The 18213-nt window shown below is 36.5% G+C and overlaps 1 protein-coding gene across 1 annotated transcript in view; it reads right to left on the bottom strand.

The window, feature by feature from the left end:
- The window catches only part of MMP16 (matrix metallopeptidase 16), a 375788-nt gene that overhangs the window by 13496 nt on the left and 344079 nt on the right, over positions 1–18213 (bottom strand). Inside the window, exons 8-9 of the mRNA XM_070477427.1 lie at positions 9501–9651; positions 576–691 (exon numbers count right to left, since the gene is read on the bottom strand). Coding sequence (XP_070333528.1) covers positions 576–691; positions 9501–9651 — 267 coding nt within the window. The remainder of the gene's footprint in view (positions 1–575; positions 692–9500; positions 9652–18213) is intronic.

Here is an 18213-nt window from a genome sequence, read left to right as displayed (position 1 = left end):
ATTTGAGAAGATATGTTTTTTTTTCCCCTCTATATTTCAGTTTGATGTCACTTTCCTTTTCCTGGAATATTATGAATAATTTTATTTTGAATAATTATCATGGTTCATTCACACTAATCTCTGAATGAGGAGAGAAACGTTCAAACTCAACCAACAGATATAGGAGTATCAATTAGCTAAAGGTATACATGAAAAATTACAGTCCTCAACATGCTGTATTACTAGGTGTCTTTGTGACTCTGCCCACATTAAAAACATTTCTTGTGATCAAGTCCTGCCCCACATATGTCTGTTACTACTATCTTTACATGAATTTTAGTAGGAAATAGGTGAGGTTACTTTAAAGGTATTAACACTTCAGTTTTTTAAAATACTCTTTTTAATAAACTAAAATAGGTTGAGGCTAAAGAACATCTTGAGCATTATATTAAACACAAAGTTAGGAAGTAAAGTTTATATAAATATGATATAGCCCTCGTATGGCACTATCTAATCTTTTAACACAATGAACGAGTAGGATAAATTATTCATTTACTCAGCAAACTCATGAAACACATAATGCGTGTGCTGCATACCATTTTCTTTGTGAACAAAGGCTCCCTGAGGAGATTCAGGGATACCTTTCCAGACTGTGATTGGTTTGGGATAGCCAGGATCCATGGTCTTCATTTCTTCACTATATCTCCAATACCTAAAAAGGATAAATAAACAACAACAACAGATGCATAGGAAAGACGATTATGTATACACAGAATAACATCCATTAAATCCTGTCTGTATACTACTTGTATCCCTGTTAGTGAGTTACAGAACTGATTCAAATCATGCAAAGACAGTGGACACAAATTATTGTTTCCTTTTCTGAATATGTTAAAAATGGGTATGTTATTGTATATTTATGGTCTGCTAAAATTAATTTTAACACTAGCTAAGCATCATTACAATGCAAAAAGGCATCACCAACCAATGTAGAAATCAGAGATTTAAATGATTTTTAAAACTGAGGCAGCAGAATATTTCTTTTGAAATAAGCATAGTTTTGATTCATTTACCCACTCATTTATTTAACAAATATTTATTGAACACCTACTATGTTTCTAGTATTATTGTATGTGCTAGAGACACAACCTTAACACAACAGACATGCCTCAGTTCTTTTGGATTTTAGGATATGTAGGGATTACAGGAAAAAGAAAATTTATCAATAAATGCATAGTATCATAAGAGCTGGGAAGATCTGTTTAAGTAGAACAAGTTATCTAGGAATATGTATCAGTCATTTAAAATCACTAGATTGAGAGGTCCTCCTTGATAAGCTGATATTTTGAGCGAACAGCAGAAAGAAGTAAGAAGCAACATATGTGGTTTTGGAGAGTACACCATTCCAGACAGGGTAAGTAGTTATCAAAAGTTTCCATGGCAGGCACAAGCCTGGAGTGCCTGAGCATCCAGTGAGGCTGGAGTGACTGGAATCGGCTTAGCAAAGGGGGGACGAGCTCAGAGTGGGACCAGACACCTCTGATTAGATGGACCCTTACGCTCTGGCAAAACCTGTGGTTTTCCTCTAAGAGAGATGCGAAGCCAACGTAGGTGGTGAGCAGAGGAGCGTTAAGATAGGGCTTGTTTCTGAAGGGAACACACTGCAGCTGCGAGTGAGGCAGAGTGAAGGGGGTAAAGAGGCAGCACGGAGGCCAGGCGTGAGGGCATCTCAGTAAGCCTTGAGCCACAGTGCGTGCGGAGAGCTGACAATAATCCACGGGGCTGGGAGACTGCTTGGAAGGAACAGCCCCGAGAGCTTACGAATGCAATGAATGCAGGATGTGAGGTGACAAAGTTGAGCATGACTCCAGAATTTGGGGCCTGAACATCCAGAGGAACAATTCAGTGAGATAAGGAAGCGTGGAAAGGTAAGTGAGGGTGGTTTGAGGAATCATGAGTTTGGTTTTAGGTGTGCTAAATTCAGATGCCTCTTAGCAAAGTAGAGTTGTTGATGAAGCCAAAGGTATATGAATATAGACTTTAGGGCAAGTCTCAACTAGAGCCCTTGGTGTGTAGACAGATAAGCAGATAAAAGCAAAGCTGCCAAGGGTCAGAACCCGCAGACTCTCATCCCTTCGCAGGGGGGTCACTGAGTCACTTTCACAGACCTGCTAGATATCTAAGGGACAAACTGTGAACATCTCTACTTTGGATTACTCCTTATTTCATATATGCTCTAAGACTCAAATATGCTGTATCTATATATTCAAAAGGATTGACAAAACTGGAGTGAAACCATTGGGAGTTCGCAGTGATACTGCCTATTTTAGAGCAGGCATAAAATGCTCTGTGCATTAAATTATTTAATCACAATAAACCCATGAAAGACTTGTCATTGGCCCCACTTGAGAGCAGAATTCTTGGAGGATAATGAACAATACGTAGACTTATAACCCATTCTGTTTGATTTCAAAAGCTTCTACTCTTTACACATACCAAATATGTTTGATAACATTTTCTCCCTCCGCTACCATCACTAGACATGTCGTAGTTCATGCTAAAGGGAGCGTTACACCAAATGATTTGCATTTATATTGAGATTGGGTACTTGGTTCAAACCAGAAAAAGAAAAAAAAAATCCAGTCTTTTCTGGACATGCTCCTGTTTCAGGTCTATGGGGAATCCTTTATCTATAGGACTGTGGGCTCTTGTAAAGAATGTTTTGCTACAGATTCCTAGATACCTTAGATAAGTAACATGTGGAATATTAGTGCTACCTCCAGCTTCAGTGTTCACAGAGAAAGTATAAATAGATTGTTTCAGGATGTATCCCCATAAATAAGCCACAAGGCAGATTTTATCCACAAAGGGAAACGCTTGGTGAAGGTGTTTGTCATAGATTCTTATCACATAGAAGATGAGAGCAGATCTGATAGAGAGGTCAGGGAAGACTTCGGGGAGAAACACTGAGCTGAAATCATTCATGGGAGCTGGGCCTATCTTGTGGAAGAAGACAATTAGGGAGTGTGAAGTTCTACCAAAACTAAACTGCGTTTTCATTCACATTTTTTTCCATGGAAACGGCAGATTTAAGTTATTTTTGAATATTTCATCACAGAACACACTGTGATGAATATAGCATGTTTAAGGAGGTTGAGATTGCACTCAAAATCTCCAGATCTTTCCTCTCAAGTAAATATTTCAATGATATTTACAATAGTCATATATACTAACTAGTTCCTGAGTTGACCATAAAGAAAAGTTTTTGCAGAGAAATCATCAAATACCTTATTTCACAGATTCTAAGATACATATATTTCCACACTTTGCATCTGTGTTATGTTTCACATCTCAGTGCTATGTCAAAGTATATTTGGCAGTTTTTTCCTCAATGGTAGATTAAATAATGATGTAACTTACAATAAGTGAAATTTTTAGTTGGCATAAACCATAACTTAAAGCAAATTTTAAAGTTTTCCTAACCAAGGAATAATTTTACATCCCAGTGACAATGGGACCACATTCCATACATGATTTAAGGAAGATTCCTACATACTCAGAAACCATGTTTATTCTCCAAGGTTTAGTTACAACAGTGTTCATGTTACAGGACCTATTCTTCATGTAGCATTTTGTAGATATACATAATTTTAATCTTATTTCACCAAAATCCATCACCAATTTTTTATATTACAGATTAAAATGTGCTTATGCTGATGTCCTAACCATAGATTTAATATATATGGTCACTCAATTCAGTCAATAATAAAGCATTGGGTATCATATTATTCAAAGGTAATGTCTTAATCATATATTTGCTTTTCTTGAATGTTACAGAGTTGAAATTCAGATGCTTTTTGACTCATAGTTTACTACAATTTTCCACCACATTACTGCTAGCGTTTCCCTTGACATAGTGTTCTTACATTAATCTCCATGCCATCTTACCCTCTTAGGGCCCTCATTGAAATTCATAATGTTCATGTGTCCATATAATTTTTCTTTATCCCTCACTCTATTCACTCATAGATATATTTACCTACCATTTTTTGATCACTGATATGCAAGGCACATAAAATTTACAGAGATCACAGTTTAAGAAAATATTAATGGAATGTGGATTTCACTGTACTCCTTCATAGGAACATAATCCTGATATGAATTTGTTACGATAAAAGCAATTTTCCCCTCTTTTTGCTAGATGATGATGCAAAACTATAATTTCATTTCACAGTTTTTGAAAAACTCATAGGTGGCTTGGACCCTCAGGTTATCTGCTCTGTCAGCTTTGATACATACTCAGTAAACTTAAATGTGATTAAATTCATCTAACTATATTCAACCATAATATTACTCAGTCCATTATATTATTATATAAAGACATTACATTCAGCTACTTTGCAAAAAAGCTGAGGCTTATGAGATTTGCATTTTAATTTCCAACATATGTAACATATTTCAACATGAACAAAAATGTTCAATCTGCTGATTTTGTTTCTCCTGAAAAATAAACTTACAGGTTCATTGAGAAGAATATTAATGTATTCAGATGGAACATTATGTAAATATATTGGAGGGGTTTAAAAATTAGACATTATAATGGAAAAGTTTTGGAAAGCTATTGTAAATAAATATTATAGCTTTTTCCTCTAACATATCTACAAACTTTGCAGTAGAATTATGACTTTAAATTGCTGGTTCTTTGAGAAACACATTGTAAATCAATCTTCTAAAATAAACTGTGAGTAGAAATGGGATTTATTCATCATTTTCAGACTGATTATGCCTCATAATCATAAGAGAAAACAGTTGTCTGTGTAAGAAGATACAGTAATTTCTTAAATTCCTCTGTGTGAACAAATAAATAGAACAGGATATTCTGAAATGATGTACTTTAATGTTTCTGGATCCTGAACTCAAACTGAACAAAAAGGTTGATTTCACATGACCTGGTCACTTCACCCACTTTGTCTCATTTTCTTTTTTTTTTTAAACTTCCCTCTGTTATCAAAAAACCAAGGGCCACTTTTTTCACGCCCAAATAATAATACAAAATTTCTTTCTTCAGAAGCATTATTAAAAATGGAAAATAATCAAAATAGCAATTTGTACTCTGCTGGATAATTTTCAAAACACAAAAAGGAAATCACTTCATAAACACGTAACTTAAGCTACAAGAAATAGGTGTGTTTTCTTTGATTATTGGTGGTAATGATAATAAAATAAACCAAAATAGATCTAAATTTTGTCTTCTTTCTTTGAACATTTCTTAAAATCCTCAATGGTTCATCCTAGAATAAAGTATAGTAATAGAGTCTTGGATATATTTGTGAGAAGATGCTATGAGACGACTTAGGATGACGGGATTTTAGAGCTAAATGTTATGAAGATCAAAATGTATCCAAGTATCAATGTATAGTATATTAAGAAAAGGGCAAGTAGGAGTCTGAAGGACTTAGCTCCATGCTGTATGTGAAACAGTGAAACTGGACTTTTTAATCTGAATTTATAGATCTGTTTAAAGAACCATCATTTCACCTACACTTCTGCACTTAGGAGATTTCATGTGGGCCCCTACATGCAATACAATTTATATGTCAATTACTCTCAGATCTGTGCCTCCACCCACCCCACCTTTCCTTGGGAACTCAGGTATCCAACTACTTCCTTGATTTCTCCAATTGTGTGTAAACAGGTATCTACTTACCAAAAGCGAGCATTTCAAACTCTTGACCCCCTTTCCCCAATATCCCTTCCCTTATATGTTCCATCTTCAGAAATGGCACAATCTATTCAATTCCAGTGATAAATCTAGATGTTGATGTGTCCTTCTCACCTCTAAAATCTGAGCCTTAAGAACAACTTGCTATGAGTACATAAAAAACATATGCTCTACGCTTTGCTCCATGCACACTGCTACGATCGTGCCAACCTGTACTCCTTCAACAGCCTACCAAGTAACTGCCTTGCTTCCACATCTGAAGCCCATTAGTCATATAGAAGTCCTAATGATGATGTGAATACACATCACAACATGTACTTTCCTGCTGAAAACCCTCCAACGCCTTTCTATTGTACTTAACATGCCTCATAATCTGGTCCTTACCTACCTATTGGACCTCTTCAACCACTGACTCACTATGCTTTCGCAACAATGCTTTTTTCTGATTTGAACATTATTGCTTTTGCACTGCTATTTCATGTGCTTACACTACACTGGCCTGAATAATTTCATGTGACTGAAATTTCTCCCCTCTTGAGTCCCTGCATCAGTGCAATCCTTCACAATTTAGGCCTTTCTTGACTTACACACTCATCTCCCCACCACTCTTTACCACCCGTGAGACTACCACATCAGCACCTGTTTTTATTTCTTTGGAGCATTTCTCAATGTTAAAATATCAGGGTCATTTTTTTCTTCTTTCTTTATAACAATATCCCTAATAGAGTCTAAAGACAATAGGGGCCGAAGCCTTGTCATCTTCTTTCCTACTATATCTTTATTACCCAGCACATGTCAATAGTATGTGCTCAAAATATGTGTTAAATAAATGAGTGAGGGATGTGCCAAGACAAGTACAGAAATCTTAAGAAAGCAGGAATTAGAGCCATTGAGAATGGAATGGGCCATCTCATATTTACACTGTCACCACAGGTGGTCAGGTACAGAAGGATGCATGCCTGTGGGATGTAACCGAGGCTGTCTAGACTTTGGTAGGCAGTGAATTAGATACAGGGCTGACATATGGCAGTGTTTAGACCAAAGCTAATTTAAAGGTGTGGTTTGTTTGTCTAGCAGATTACAGAATCTTTTCTGATTTTGAATGCTCTTCTAGATACGTGTGGTTTGCAGCTCACCACAGTATCCATCAGTCCCTACTGCCTTAGATATATCCTGTATCTAGTACAGTATTTTCCTGACACCTTAAATTAACTGGGGCTTCCCAGGTGCTCAGCTGGTAAAGAATCCACTTGCAATGTGGGAGACCGGGGTTCGATCCCTGGGTTGGGAAGATCCCCTGGAGAAGGGAAAGGCTCCCCACTCCAGTATTCTGGCCTGGAGGATTCCATGGACTGTATAGTCCAGGGGGCCACAAAGAGCCAGACACGACTAAAGGAGTAAAGTGACTGAGGTTTTTACACCTAGACTAGGTTAACTCTAAAATTATTTTCTGATCTTATACTTAGAGAAATAGAAGACTGTTAACACATTTTTTAAACAGGAAAATGTCAATAAAATAAGAGGAAGAAATAAGGATAAATGAATTTTCAATACATTTTCTCTCAAAATATACATGGGAAATACATAAAATGTTAAAAGTGATAAGTATTGTAAGTAAATAATGTCTATAATGAAGAAATACACTGAATTTTCATATAAAAGTGACAACTGGATTGCTTTTTACATTTGAGTTAGTTTAATGTCTTTTCCATCTACTTATAATCTAGAAAGAATATATTAATAAATGTTGTGACTTTGGAATTAAATATACAAATATGAAGTAGTCTTCTTATAAAACATCTATGACAAATGAACTCATAAAATCGCACACATGAAAATTAATTGGGATCTTGCTTTAAATATTTTCAAAATCTATAAAAGCAGTTACTTAAGCAGAACTTAAAATCAAAGTATTTCTATATGTTTTATATATTCTGCATGCACCTTGTCAAGTAGGACATAAATTAACTAAAACTCCTTTTCTAATTTACTATAATCTTTATTATAAATTTGGTGTCTACCATTCATTGATTTCACTGACTTGAGACAGCCAACATTTAACTTCTAAACAATTTTTTGAAGAAGTACTAAGTTTTTAGAATGGAAACATTTTTATAAGTAAGGCTAACTGATAGTAAAACCACAGCTTTAATTATCATCTCTGAAATGCTCATTAAAACTGTAATATGAAAGCTAAGCTTTCATGCTCTGTCCTGGAGCAGTTAATTTCTCCAGGGTCTCTTCTCAACCTTTTGTTTCTACCCCTTTCTGGAGGTGGGGGGTGGAAACCAACACCATTCACTTTTGAGCATAATCCTAAAAGAGTATATTCAAGCAATTAAAAGCAGCTGAAGAATTACTCTCTAACAGCCTTGCGGGTTATTAATTTACAGAGTTTGCTGTAAGTCCACTGATTTATTTCCATTAGCGGTCACCATGCTATGGCAGTCAATTTCTTCATTCTTCTCTTTTCACACTCTAACCACATTTCTATCTTGCTGAAAGTCATAACTTTTTGTGATAACTAATATCTTCTGCTATGATAGAGTTTTGTTGATGAACTTGTGATTTAGTAAGAAACATCTAGCAAAACTTTAGCTTCTTGATAGTGAATTAAAATCTATGAATATTTTGCTATAGAAATATATGCAAATTTAATGCATAAAAAGTTCATAACAAATAAATGTAAAATTATACATTTTTATCCATGAATGCAAACGATAGAATCTTTTCGTTCACAGATAAAGCTCAATGTTTCAAACCACTTGCTATCAAATATTACAAAGTGCAAAATAAATAAGGTTTATATCCTTACTTTTCTCAAGTAGTCAGAGACATTTTATAGGGTTACATTATGTTAAGATTATAAGGCAAATTCAATACTAACTAGTTGGTCATTAAAACCTGTTGTTTTCAATGTGTGTTTGTGAGTTGCTGTGCTTTACGACTTGTAAAATGACAGACTTAAGTTCTACCTACCAATGAAGTTTACTTATGAATGTCACATTTTGATACAACTAGTAATAGTGCAACTAAAATTTGATTTTTCATCTTTATTTTTAACCTATTGCTAATTTAAAATAATAAAATTGTAGCCTTCAACTTTGATTTTATATGTAATATCTGTCAATAAGTGGGCAGGGGTAAAACTAGCATCAAGCGGCTACTGTACATCACGAGACTAACAATTCACTTCAAGTTTTACAAACCCTGTTAGTAAAGTTATAAAAGATGTGACAGAAAATAACAAGAGGCATTATACTTCAAGCTAGAAGTATTTAGTCAGGGGATAGTTTGGTTAGTTCATAGCACCTATCTGCTGGTACCTAAATAACAGTGTCTTAAGAAATGGAACTCATGACAAAACTGAAGTTATTTGAAAATGTTCAGAATTAACTGTGTGCAAAGTATAAAAATTTAGCTTTCAATATAAAAGCAAAAAAACACCTGTGTTAAAAAGCACTTTTAAGTAAATTAAGTAAAATTACAGAAAATGAATTCTAAGGATAAATATGTACTGCCTATACAGCTTTATAGGCATATTATGATTATGGAGAAGAGAAAAAATATATACTACATATATACATTCATCATAAAGCCATATTATTTGGGAATATTAAAGGAAGATTTATCTTCAGTATTATTTTAAAATATGTTTAAGAGATTTTCAATTCTATTAATTCTTGTGTTTACATCCACACAGATTCTTTCATCAAATGTACATTCCTGCTATAGACTAGAAATATTGACTTCTCTAAACATCAGTTAATTGTTTTCCTCACGTGAAGTGTGTACTGACCTGTCCCCCTTGAAGAAATAGGTTTTCCCAACGTCCTCCCACCAAATGGCTGAATCAATACCATGAGGGGGAATTCCGCTTCCAAGAGTAATCAAGTCATGAGGGTAACCAGGTTGAAGAGTCGTGTCCTTGAACACCCAATATTTGTTACCTGTATGAAATAAGTGCAAATGCAGAATATACTAATTTAATGTCAGAAATTATAATATATCTACTAACACAATGCATTTAAAATTCTTTTACATGAAAGCCATGAAATAACTTAGCAGCAGTCACATCTGGAATACTTATGCCATTTTTGAAACATCAATGCTATTTTCAAAAGTGGACATAATGAAAAACTATTTAATAATGCAATCGGAATTTGTGAATTAATTTAAGAAATAAAAAAGATCTACAATTTGGCATATGGGAACAGTTTGAATTAAAGGTCAAGAATGTTTTCCTCTAGCCTTATTTTTTTATTCGAGGCTAAAATCACTCCTGTGTCTTGGGCATTCTATATGACCTCAGATCGCCGTACTGATTACAGCCTCTACTCTGTTAAAACACTTCCTCTAGGCTGGTCCTTTCCTTTTATTATACAAACATTCACAAGTCTCTCTAGTCCTATAAAGTCATCCTCCTTTGACCCAATGCCCTCTTTTAGCTGTTACACTATCCTTCTCTTTAAGAGTGGTGACTGAAGGGAGAAAAATTTTAATCCTCATCTTGCTCAGAATTGTCAGAGTACGGCAATACTAAAAAAAGATGAATTGTAGTCAGCTTTATGGCTGTTTCGAAATTATCTACAGACAATGCACTTCCTCATGCCCTCCACCCTTGGCGGACTGTGTAAACACTCTCCTCCTTGGTATGCACTTAAGTAGTCTGCAACAATTTCTCTTTCCATGAAAAGTTGATTTAATACGTATTGCTGCTGCTGCTGCTGCTGCTAAGTCACTTCAGTCGTGTCCGACTCTGTGCGACCCCACAGACGGCAGCCCACCAGGCTCCCCCGTCCCTGGGATTCTCCAGGCAAGAACACTGGAGTGGGGTGCCATTGCCTTCTCCAAATACGTATTGCTACTGATACTTTTTGTCACGAAGTCACCAATTCCTACAGTTTTCCACCCCTATCGATTGACAGGGTTGGCCACTTAAAGAATGTTCCCCCCGAGTGGCTGGAAAACCGTTTTGCTGTTGCTGTTTGTCTTTCTTCTCCACCTGCTCCCTCTCTGCTCATTTACTTTATTCAGTCCTTGAAGGTTGGCACGCCCTATGCTTCTGTTCTCTGCACCTTCTCTTCTTATTTCACGCAGGGGAGGGGCAGAGTGGTGTCACAAACTCAAGGACCACGCTAGAGAGGACAGAAGCGGAGCGACACTGGTACACAAATATTCTGAGACACATCCACAAAGTCAGCAAACATCTACTGCCTTAAAGGTGGTCCACGCTCCTCTGCCCAAGTCCTTTTCCCCTGGTCCTTTGGATCTTTCCATAATCAAGCAGCTTCTTGACTCACTAACTTCTCTTGAGGTTAATATTTGGAGAAGTAAATAATATCTTAATATCTGACAAAGTATCTTGTGTCCTTTCCAATAGATGAAAGGCCTTCCTTGTTGTTAAATATTTCAGTACTGTTCTAGATGAGAACTATAATAAACTAGCACTCATGTTATACTTAAGGGAATCTTAAAAAAAAAAAATCAAAACCAGAACTGGCCTAAAACAACCAAAAAAGCATATCTTCAGGCGAGTCTCTAATTTGCAGAGTCTCTAGTTTGTAAGAGTCTCTAGTTTGTAAGAGTCTCTAGTTTGCAGAGTCTCTAGTTTGTAAGAGTCTCTAGTTTGCAGAGTCTCTAGTTTGTAGAGTCTCTAGTTTATAAGAGTCTCTAGTTTGCAGAGTCTCTAGTTTGTAGAGTCTCTAGTTTGTAAACAGCCTTATCTTATTTACCAAGAGCTATCATTTGCTATCATTTTAAATCAAAACAGCTTTTTTTGAGTACCTTCAGTGTCCCAAGAATCTTGTTAGAAATTAAGGAAACTAAGGAGAACAAGACAGACTATTATCATCCTACATTCAAGTGAATCTGACAGGTGAAAATTAAGAACACAAATATGTAGTTGCAGTAGTTGAAAAACTAATAAATGCTATGAAGGAAACACATCAAGGGCTGAGAAACAGAAAACATGGAGGGAACTTACTTCAAGTAAGGAGATTAGGAAAGCATCTCTAAAGAAGCAACACTTAAGCCAAACTTTAAAGAAAGAAGATGATACCTATGCAAAGAATACTGAGAAGAGCATTCCAAGAAGAGTTCTATATGATAAAAACAAAACAAAACAAAACAAAAAAACAAAAACTGAAAGAAGATCCATGGGGTGTAATAAGCAAGAAGAGAGCAGCACTAAAACCTATAAGATGTGCTTGGATCTCAGTCTGAATGCAGTAACAAGGCATCAAAGAGATTAAATTAACAAAGTGGTGTGACCCATTTCCTATTTTCAAAAGATGATCTTTGGCATACCTGGTATGTGTACTAACTTATTGATGAATGACTCAACTCATTAATTCTGGCACCAGATCCTTGATAGAGCTCATTTTCATTCTTCTAAGATCCACTTTCAACAAAAGACCAAAGCTATCTTTTAAGAAGAGGAAACAGATCATACCCCTTTGTTAACTTAATCACTTTGATGGCTTACCAGTGCACCCAAGCTAAGATCCAAGCCCATCATATAGATTTTCAGTGATAACTGTGGAAGTGAACAAGAAAAACAACATCTCCACTCATGGAGATTAGATCACAGTGAATGGGTATGAAGAAAATTGACAGTAAGTAAGCAAAAGAACAAAGATAATTCCAAAAAGAAAAGTGTTATAAAATACAAAAGAAAACCAATAATATCACAATGCTGGAGTGGACTGGGGCTTATTTTCACTGGAAATAAGAAAGATCTCTTTATTTGGGTGACAGGTGAATTGTGACTTGTATAACTGATAAGAGCCAACCCATTGAAGATAGCTTGAAAGAGAAAAATCTTGTTAAATAGCTAGAACATTTCTATGTGAAATAGGAAGCCACTGAATAATTCAATTAAAAATATTTTTATCAGTAGTATGGATTAAGATTGCATCAGTAGAGATGGAAAGGAATCATGATATATTCCAGAGATAGAATTGATAGGTATTGCTAATGGGTTGGCTGTGTGGAATAAAGAAAAGACTGCAGGGAGAAAAATCCTGAAGCTCTGACTTTGTAACTGAGAGAATAATAGTGCTGCATAAATAGACAAAGATGACTGGGGTGGATGGGCTGTTGGAGGTTCAAGTCAAAAGTTAGAGAGATGATTTAGATATTTAAATGAAGAAGTCAAGTAGGCAACTGGATATGTGTTTGAAAATAATAGATTTTAAGTCATAAGCATGAATATGACATTTCTAATTTATGGTTCATGAGATAATGCAATGGAATACAGAGAAAGAATGACAAATAATCAGGACTGGCCTTCTAGAAACACATGACCCCCAAAGAGATCACATAAGGGAAAAGAGAAGAGTAGGCAAATAGGAAGAAGTACAGAAGACAAAGAAGGCAGACTAAAGTGAAAGAACCCAAGAATCCAAAGAAGATAGTGGTCATTAATGGCTCTCTTTAGTCCAAATATGTCTTAAAAGCTAAAAATATATGTAGTTAACCACTCAGATTTTCTACAAAGTTGACCTACATGTTCAAATTTGAACTCCTCAAAAGATCTTTCTTCTTGTTTTCTCTGTTTCGATAGATGACATACCAGTTACTGGCTCACATCTGAAACCTCCCTGTTCATAGTCTTTTCTCTCTATCGGATCACTACATGTAGCTGCTCTGATTTCATAATTCTTCCTTGAGTTTTCCCCTTGCAGGTCGTCCTTGATACAGGTACTTGGTATGCTTTTCCATCACTCCTTGTAAAGTCAACTGTCTTTCCCACAAGCTCTAAGGTGGGTCTTATTGTTCTCCATAGCCTCCCTCTATTTGACCACTCCAATTCTAGGGCCAGTTAAAACTCTGAAGAGTTATGGGAATATGACTGAGGCAAATGAGAAGAAAGGAGCAGAGCCAGCCATGCCTTTATTCTCGTCAAAATGACCCACGGTACCCTGAGGAACCTTACCACTCCGCAGAAAGCAGGCCTTCCCTGGTGGGTCAGATGGTAAAGCGCCTGCCTGCGGTGCGGGAGACCGGAATTCCACCCCTGGGTTGGGAAGATCCCCTGGAGAAGGAAACGGCAACCCGCTCCAGTGCTCTTGGCTGGAGAATCGCACGGACAGAGGAGCCTGGTAGGCTACAGTCCATGGGGTGACAGAGAGTCTTACATGACTGAGCAACTTCACTTTCTTTTCTTTTAGGTAGTAAAAGGCCTACAGGGCCATGATGTCCCTTGGTCAACACACACTGTGAGGAAGAAGACACTGAGGAATCAGAGAGATCGACTGAGAGAGAAAGAAGAATGGGATAGATGCAAACAGCAAACCAACAGGAGAGAAAGAAGGAGGGTCTTAGAGAGATGGCATGGGTAGCTAGCTTAGGCTCCTGTCATACCAAGTCTTAAACGCAGAGAACTTGTTGGGTTTATTTTCCTTGTTACTGGATGAGAATGTTCAGTGTAATTTTTGACCATCCAAACTTCACACAGATATTAAGTGTATAAGTCCAAGTCTGCTGGTGAAAGTCCTAGCTTTTAGCCACTGTATCATCCTGTCTTCCAGCCTTGCGCCTAAAGAGGAACACTTTTATGTTAGAGCTTATTTTATTCCAAAAGTCTCCTTCCTTGTTTCCCTGCTTCTAGTTAGTCTGCCTCTCTTTTATCTATCTTCTACAAGGTCTTTCTGCAATGTTGCCTTCTACATTTTCCTGGAATGTATGCCTAATTTTATCTCTCTTTTGTTCATGTTTTTCAGAGGTTTCCCATTGCATTTGAGATAAACCCAAATCCAACTATAAGTCATTTCAAGATTCTTCTTAATATGGGTCCCTTATTATGCATTACATTCTGTTTGGCTCCCTTTCTAGAAAACTGGTACGGCTCTTTCAAGACTAAGCTTGACATCATTTGGTGGGCCTCTTGCTTTGCCAGAGCACTCAGCCATCACTTCTATCATCTTACTTAGTATTCTGCACTTCAATGAATCACAAGCCTGTCACCTGCGATTAACTTGAATAGGCTGTGAATAACTTGAGGACAGACATATCCAATACTATTTTCCTGCAGCACCTTGTATATAATGCCTGGAAAGTAGTATGTGTTTAATAAATGGTTATTGATTGAAATAATCATGTTTGCTGCTGCTAAGTCGCTTCAGTCATGTCCAACTCTGTGTGACCCCATAGACGGCAGCCCACCAGGCTCCCCCGTCCCTGGGATTCTCCAGGCAAGAACACTGGAGTGGGTTGCCATTTCCTTCTCCAATGCATGAAAGTGAAAAGTGAAAGGGAAGTCGCTCAGTCGTGTCCAACTCTTAGCGACCCCATGGACTGCAGTCTACCAGGCTCCTCCGTCCATGGGATTTTCCAGGTAAGAGTGCTGGAGTGGGCTGCCATTGCCTTCTCTGAATAATCATGTTTAATATTATACAAATAATTGAATACAATATCTAAAACCTTACATAAAGTGACAATAATGATTACATAAATAATATCTTGGGCTTTAGTCTTGAGTCTTGCTGAGAGAATAAGAAAAATTAATTTTATAACTATCAGAAAGTCTGAGAAACTTTAAAAGCATGAGCCAGTGCTATATTGGAGGATCATTTAAGTGATTATGTTTAACTATTTGTCAGGAAATATTATCAAATACATATACACCTCTCCCGAGCCATTGTTTAATCTGAATACTTTATTTTAAAAAAAAAAAATTCCCAAAGGCCTAGGTCACTTCCTTGCCAGAGTTAGTGAAACGGAAAATCCATAGAACTGTTTTCCAGTTTGTTCTATATTTTAGTCTATGGCATGTAAAAAGAAAGCCTTACAATAATGGAAGAAAGAGAATGAAAATCCTGTTCCTTACCTCAACGACTTATGGAATCCTTTCCTTTCATCTCACCTTTAATTAGGAAAGAGTATATGGTTTCAATGCCTCCCATGACAGCTACACAGAATAAAACGTTTGCCAGCTAGGCTCTGTGCGTTGTCTTTTCTTTCCAGCAGAAGCACTCGAGGATGCTTTAGAGCACTTCCTTTTGCTGTTTCTAACCTCTGTGCTTTCCACGAAATGCCTTCACACTTTTCCAGGCGTTAGACTCAAGGACATCCAGCTGTCCTTGTGATTGCAGCATGAGAAAACGTTCGCAGAGGTGCAGCTTACATGTTGTCCAGTGTGAGTTCAACAATTAATTATCCAAGGGCTTATTAAGGAAATACAATTGTATGATTTCTTTTGTATCTTGATGAGGCAAGATTTTAACAAAATTGAAATGACTTTGTTCCTATTTTTCAGATTTTGAGTAAGTATGAGAAATTCATATTCAACTTCTTTTTTTTTTTAAACAGGAGAAGTGGATTTTTAAACTACCTTAGAACCAGATGGTCTGGTTCTGTAGGAAAATATTGCCTGTTTGGCAAAAAGAAGGCATTTACTGGATTTCATGTGAGGGTGATTTCTGGAGCAAGTGGAAAAAACTGGTCCTTACTGACATTGTGCTTGGCAGGATGCAGAGGAAAATATCAACAAGTCTGAGTTAAAGACAGAGAAGCTTTATAAATAAAATGAATAACCTCAAAGAATGTTTGGAGCATGAGGATACTTTACAGAACACCTATTCCAATAATTTTTCAATGAGATTCACCCAGTGGTCGGTCCATCATCCATTCATACATCCATCCATGCATCTATCCATGCAGCCAATGTGTCTGCTTGTTAAAAGCCTATTATAGCCAGCTACTGAACTAGGAGGTGCAGATACAAAGATATAGGAAATACACCAGGCTCTTGCTTCTCTGGAGCTGAGGGGCTAGCACAAGAAACAAACTTGTGCTAATAAGTCTGCAAATAACTAAGCAAATAACACCACAATGCATTTTTAAATCATAAGCTTGTTCCTACAAGAAAAAGCGTAGTGTCTAATTACTTTAAAAGACTTTTATTAGAAGGACAGTGCCAACTCAGGAGGCTGAGACTCTTACCTGCTTTCCTAACACCCTTTAACTGAGTAAGCCCCTGTTAATGAGAGGTGGGCACTGCATTTTTCACATGCACTGGGTCAAAAGAAATGGTTGAGAATGCAGCCTAACATATAAGTCAAAAAGTGCTCTGCTTAAAATCACACGACCAGTTGCTAATAGATTTGTATTACAATCCATGTCTCTTAATTCAGTGCTTAATTTACTAATGCAAATTGACTTTCAAAACAGAATATGTTTACACTCTGTCTGGCTTTCACAACTCCTGATGATTTCACGCTTCCTTCCCCCTTTATCAACGAATCACTCTGCATTTATTATTGGGAGTGTTTATTAATTAATCCACTGTATTGTGCTCATGCCTTGCTCACTGTATCCTCAGTAATTAGATACACTTTCTAAATTATTAATTTTTAAAAGAATTGTATTTTTGTCTCCTCAGAGTCTATAAAGCTCTATTTATATGTCTATATTTTTTATCTTCTATTACAACAGTGGTCAGTACACTAGAGCCACCTGATGCTATCTCTTTTTGTAAATAAAAAGTTATCTAAACACAGAAACACTAAGTCATTAACAAACTCTCTGATCTGCTCTTTCCCTACAATGATAGCATTTAGTAACTATCATAGAGACCATATGATATGCAAAGCCAAAAGTATTTACTATGTGACCTTTTACAGAAAAGATTAGAACATAAATTTCAAATTGGTTGGCTTTCCTTCATACAAATGAGCCTGTACTTGGATTACCCAACAATTATGCTTATTTGGTTGATTACTGTTCAATACTGATATATTCTTTGAGAACACTATACTTTTTAAATTATCATAAATAATACACTCTTTATTAGACTCTGTGACTAATACACTTTCACTGTGACTTAGTGAAACATTCAGTAGCTTTGAAATCAGATAGAACTAGGGGATGATTGTTCTACCAATTATTAGCTGTCAGCTCTTGGGCAAGTCACTAAATCTGAGCCTTCCTTTCCTACTTTATACATAAAATACTGATACTTCTCATTCAGAGTTCTGGAAACAATGATAGATCAAATGTATATACATAAAATACTGATACTTCTCATTCAGAGTTCTGGAAACAATGATAGATCAAATGTATAATATATCCACACTCATAGCACCCAATAAGTGGTATTTCTTATTATATAACACAATGTTTTGCTGAACAAATTTGCTTTCTACTTACTCAATAATGTCAATAATCAGTGATTACTAATTGATATCAGTGCCTAATTATTTGAATTGTTTTAATTTCTATATTGTTTACAGGTAGGTTATTCAAAAAATGTGAACAAATGCTGGGAGCCATGTGTTACCAGGATTTATTATCAAGTAATCAGAGAATTTTGCATACTTAAGCAAACGCAACAGTGGGTGAGGTATGTAGCCTGGGCCTGCCTTGAAGAGAGAACCGGCCATTCAGCTGAACACCTCTGGATCTGACAGTCGGGCCAAGCAGTCAGCTGAGTGCCTTTGATCAGGTACTGCTCTGCTTGGCAGCTTCCAGGCAATGACTTAGCACTAAAGCAGGTAATAATTCTGGCC

The sequence above is a fragment of the Odocoileus virginianus genome, chromosome 15, assembly GCF_023699985.2.
Source record: "Odocoileus virginianus isolate 20LAN1187 ecotype Illinois chromosome 15, Ovbor_1.2, whole genome shotgun sequence".
Taxonomy (NCBI): domain Eukaryota; kingdom Metazoa; phylum Chordata; class Mammalia; order Artiodactyla; family Cervidae; genus Odocoileus; species Odocoileus virginianus.
Note: the sequence above shows the minus strand (reverse complement) of the source record. Positions and strands in the feature narration are given on the sequence as shown.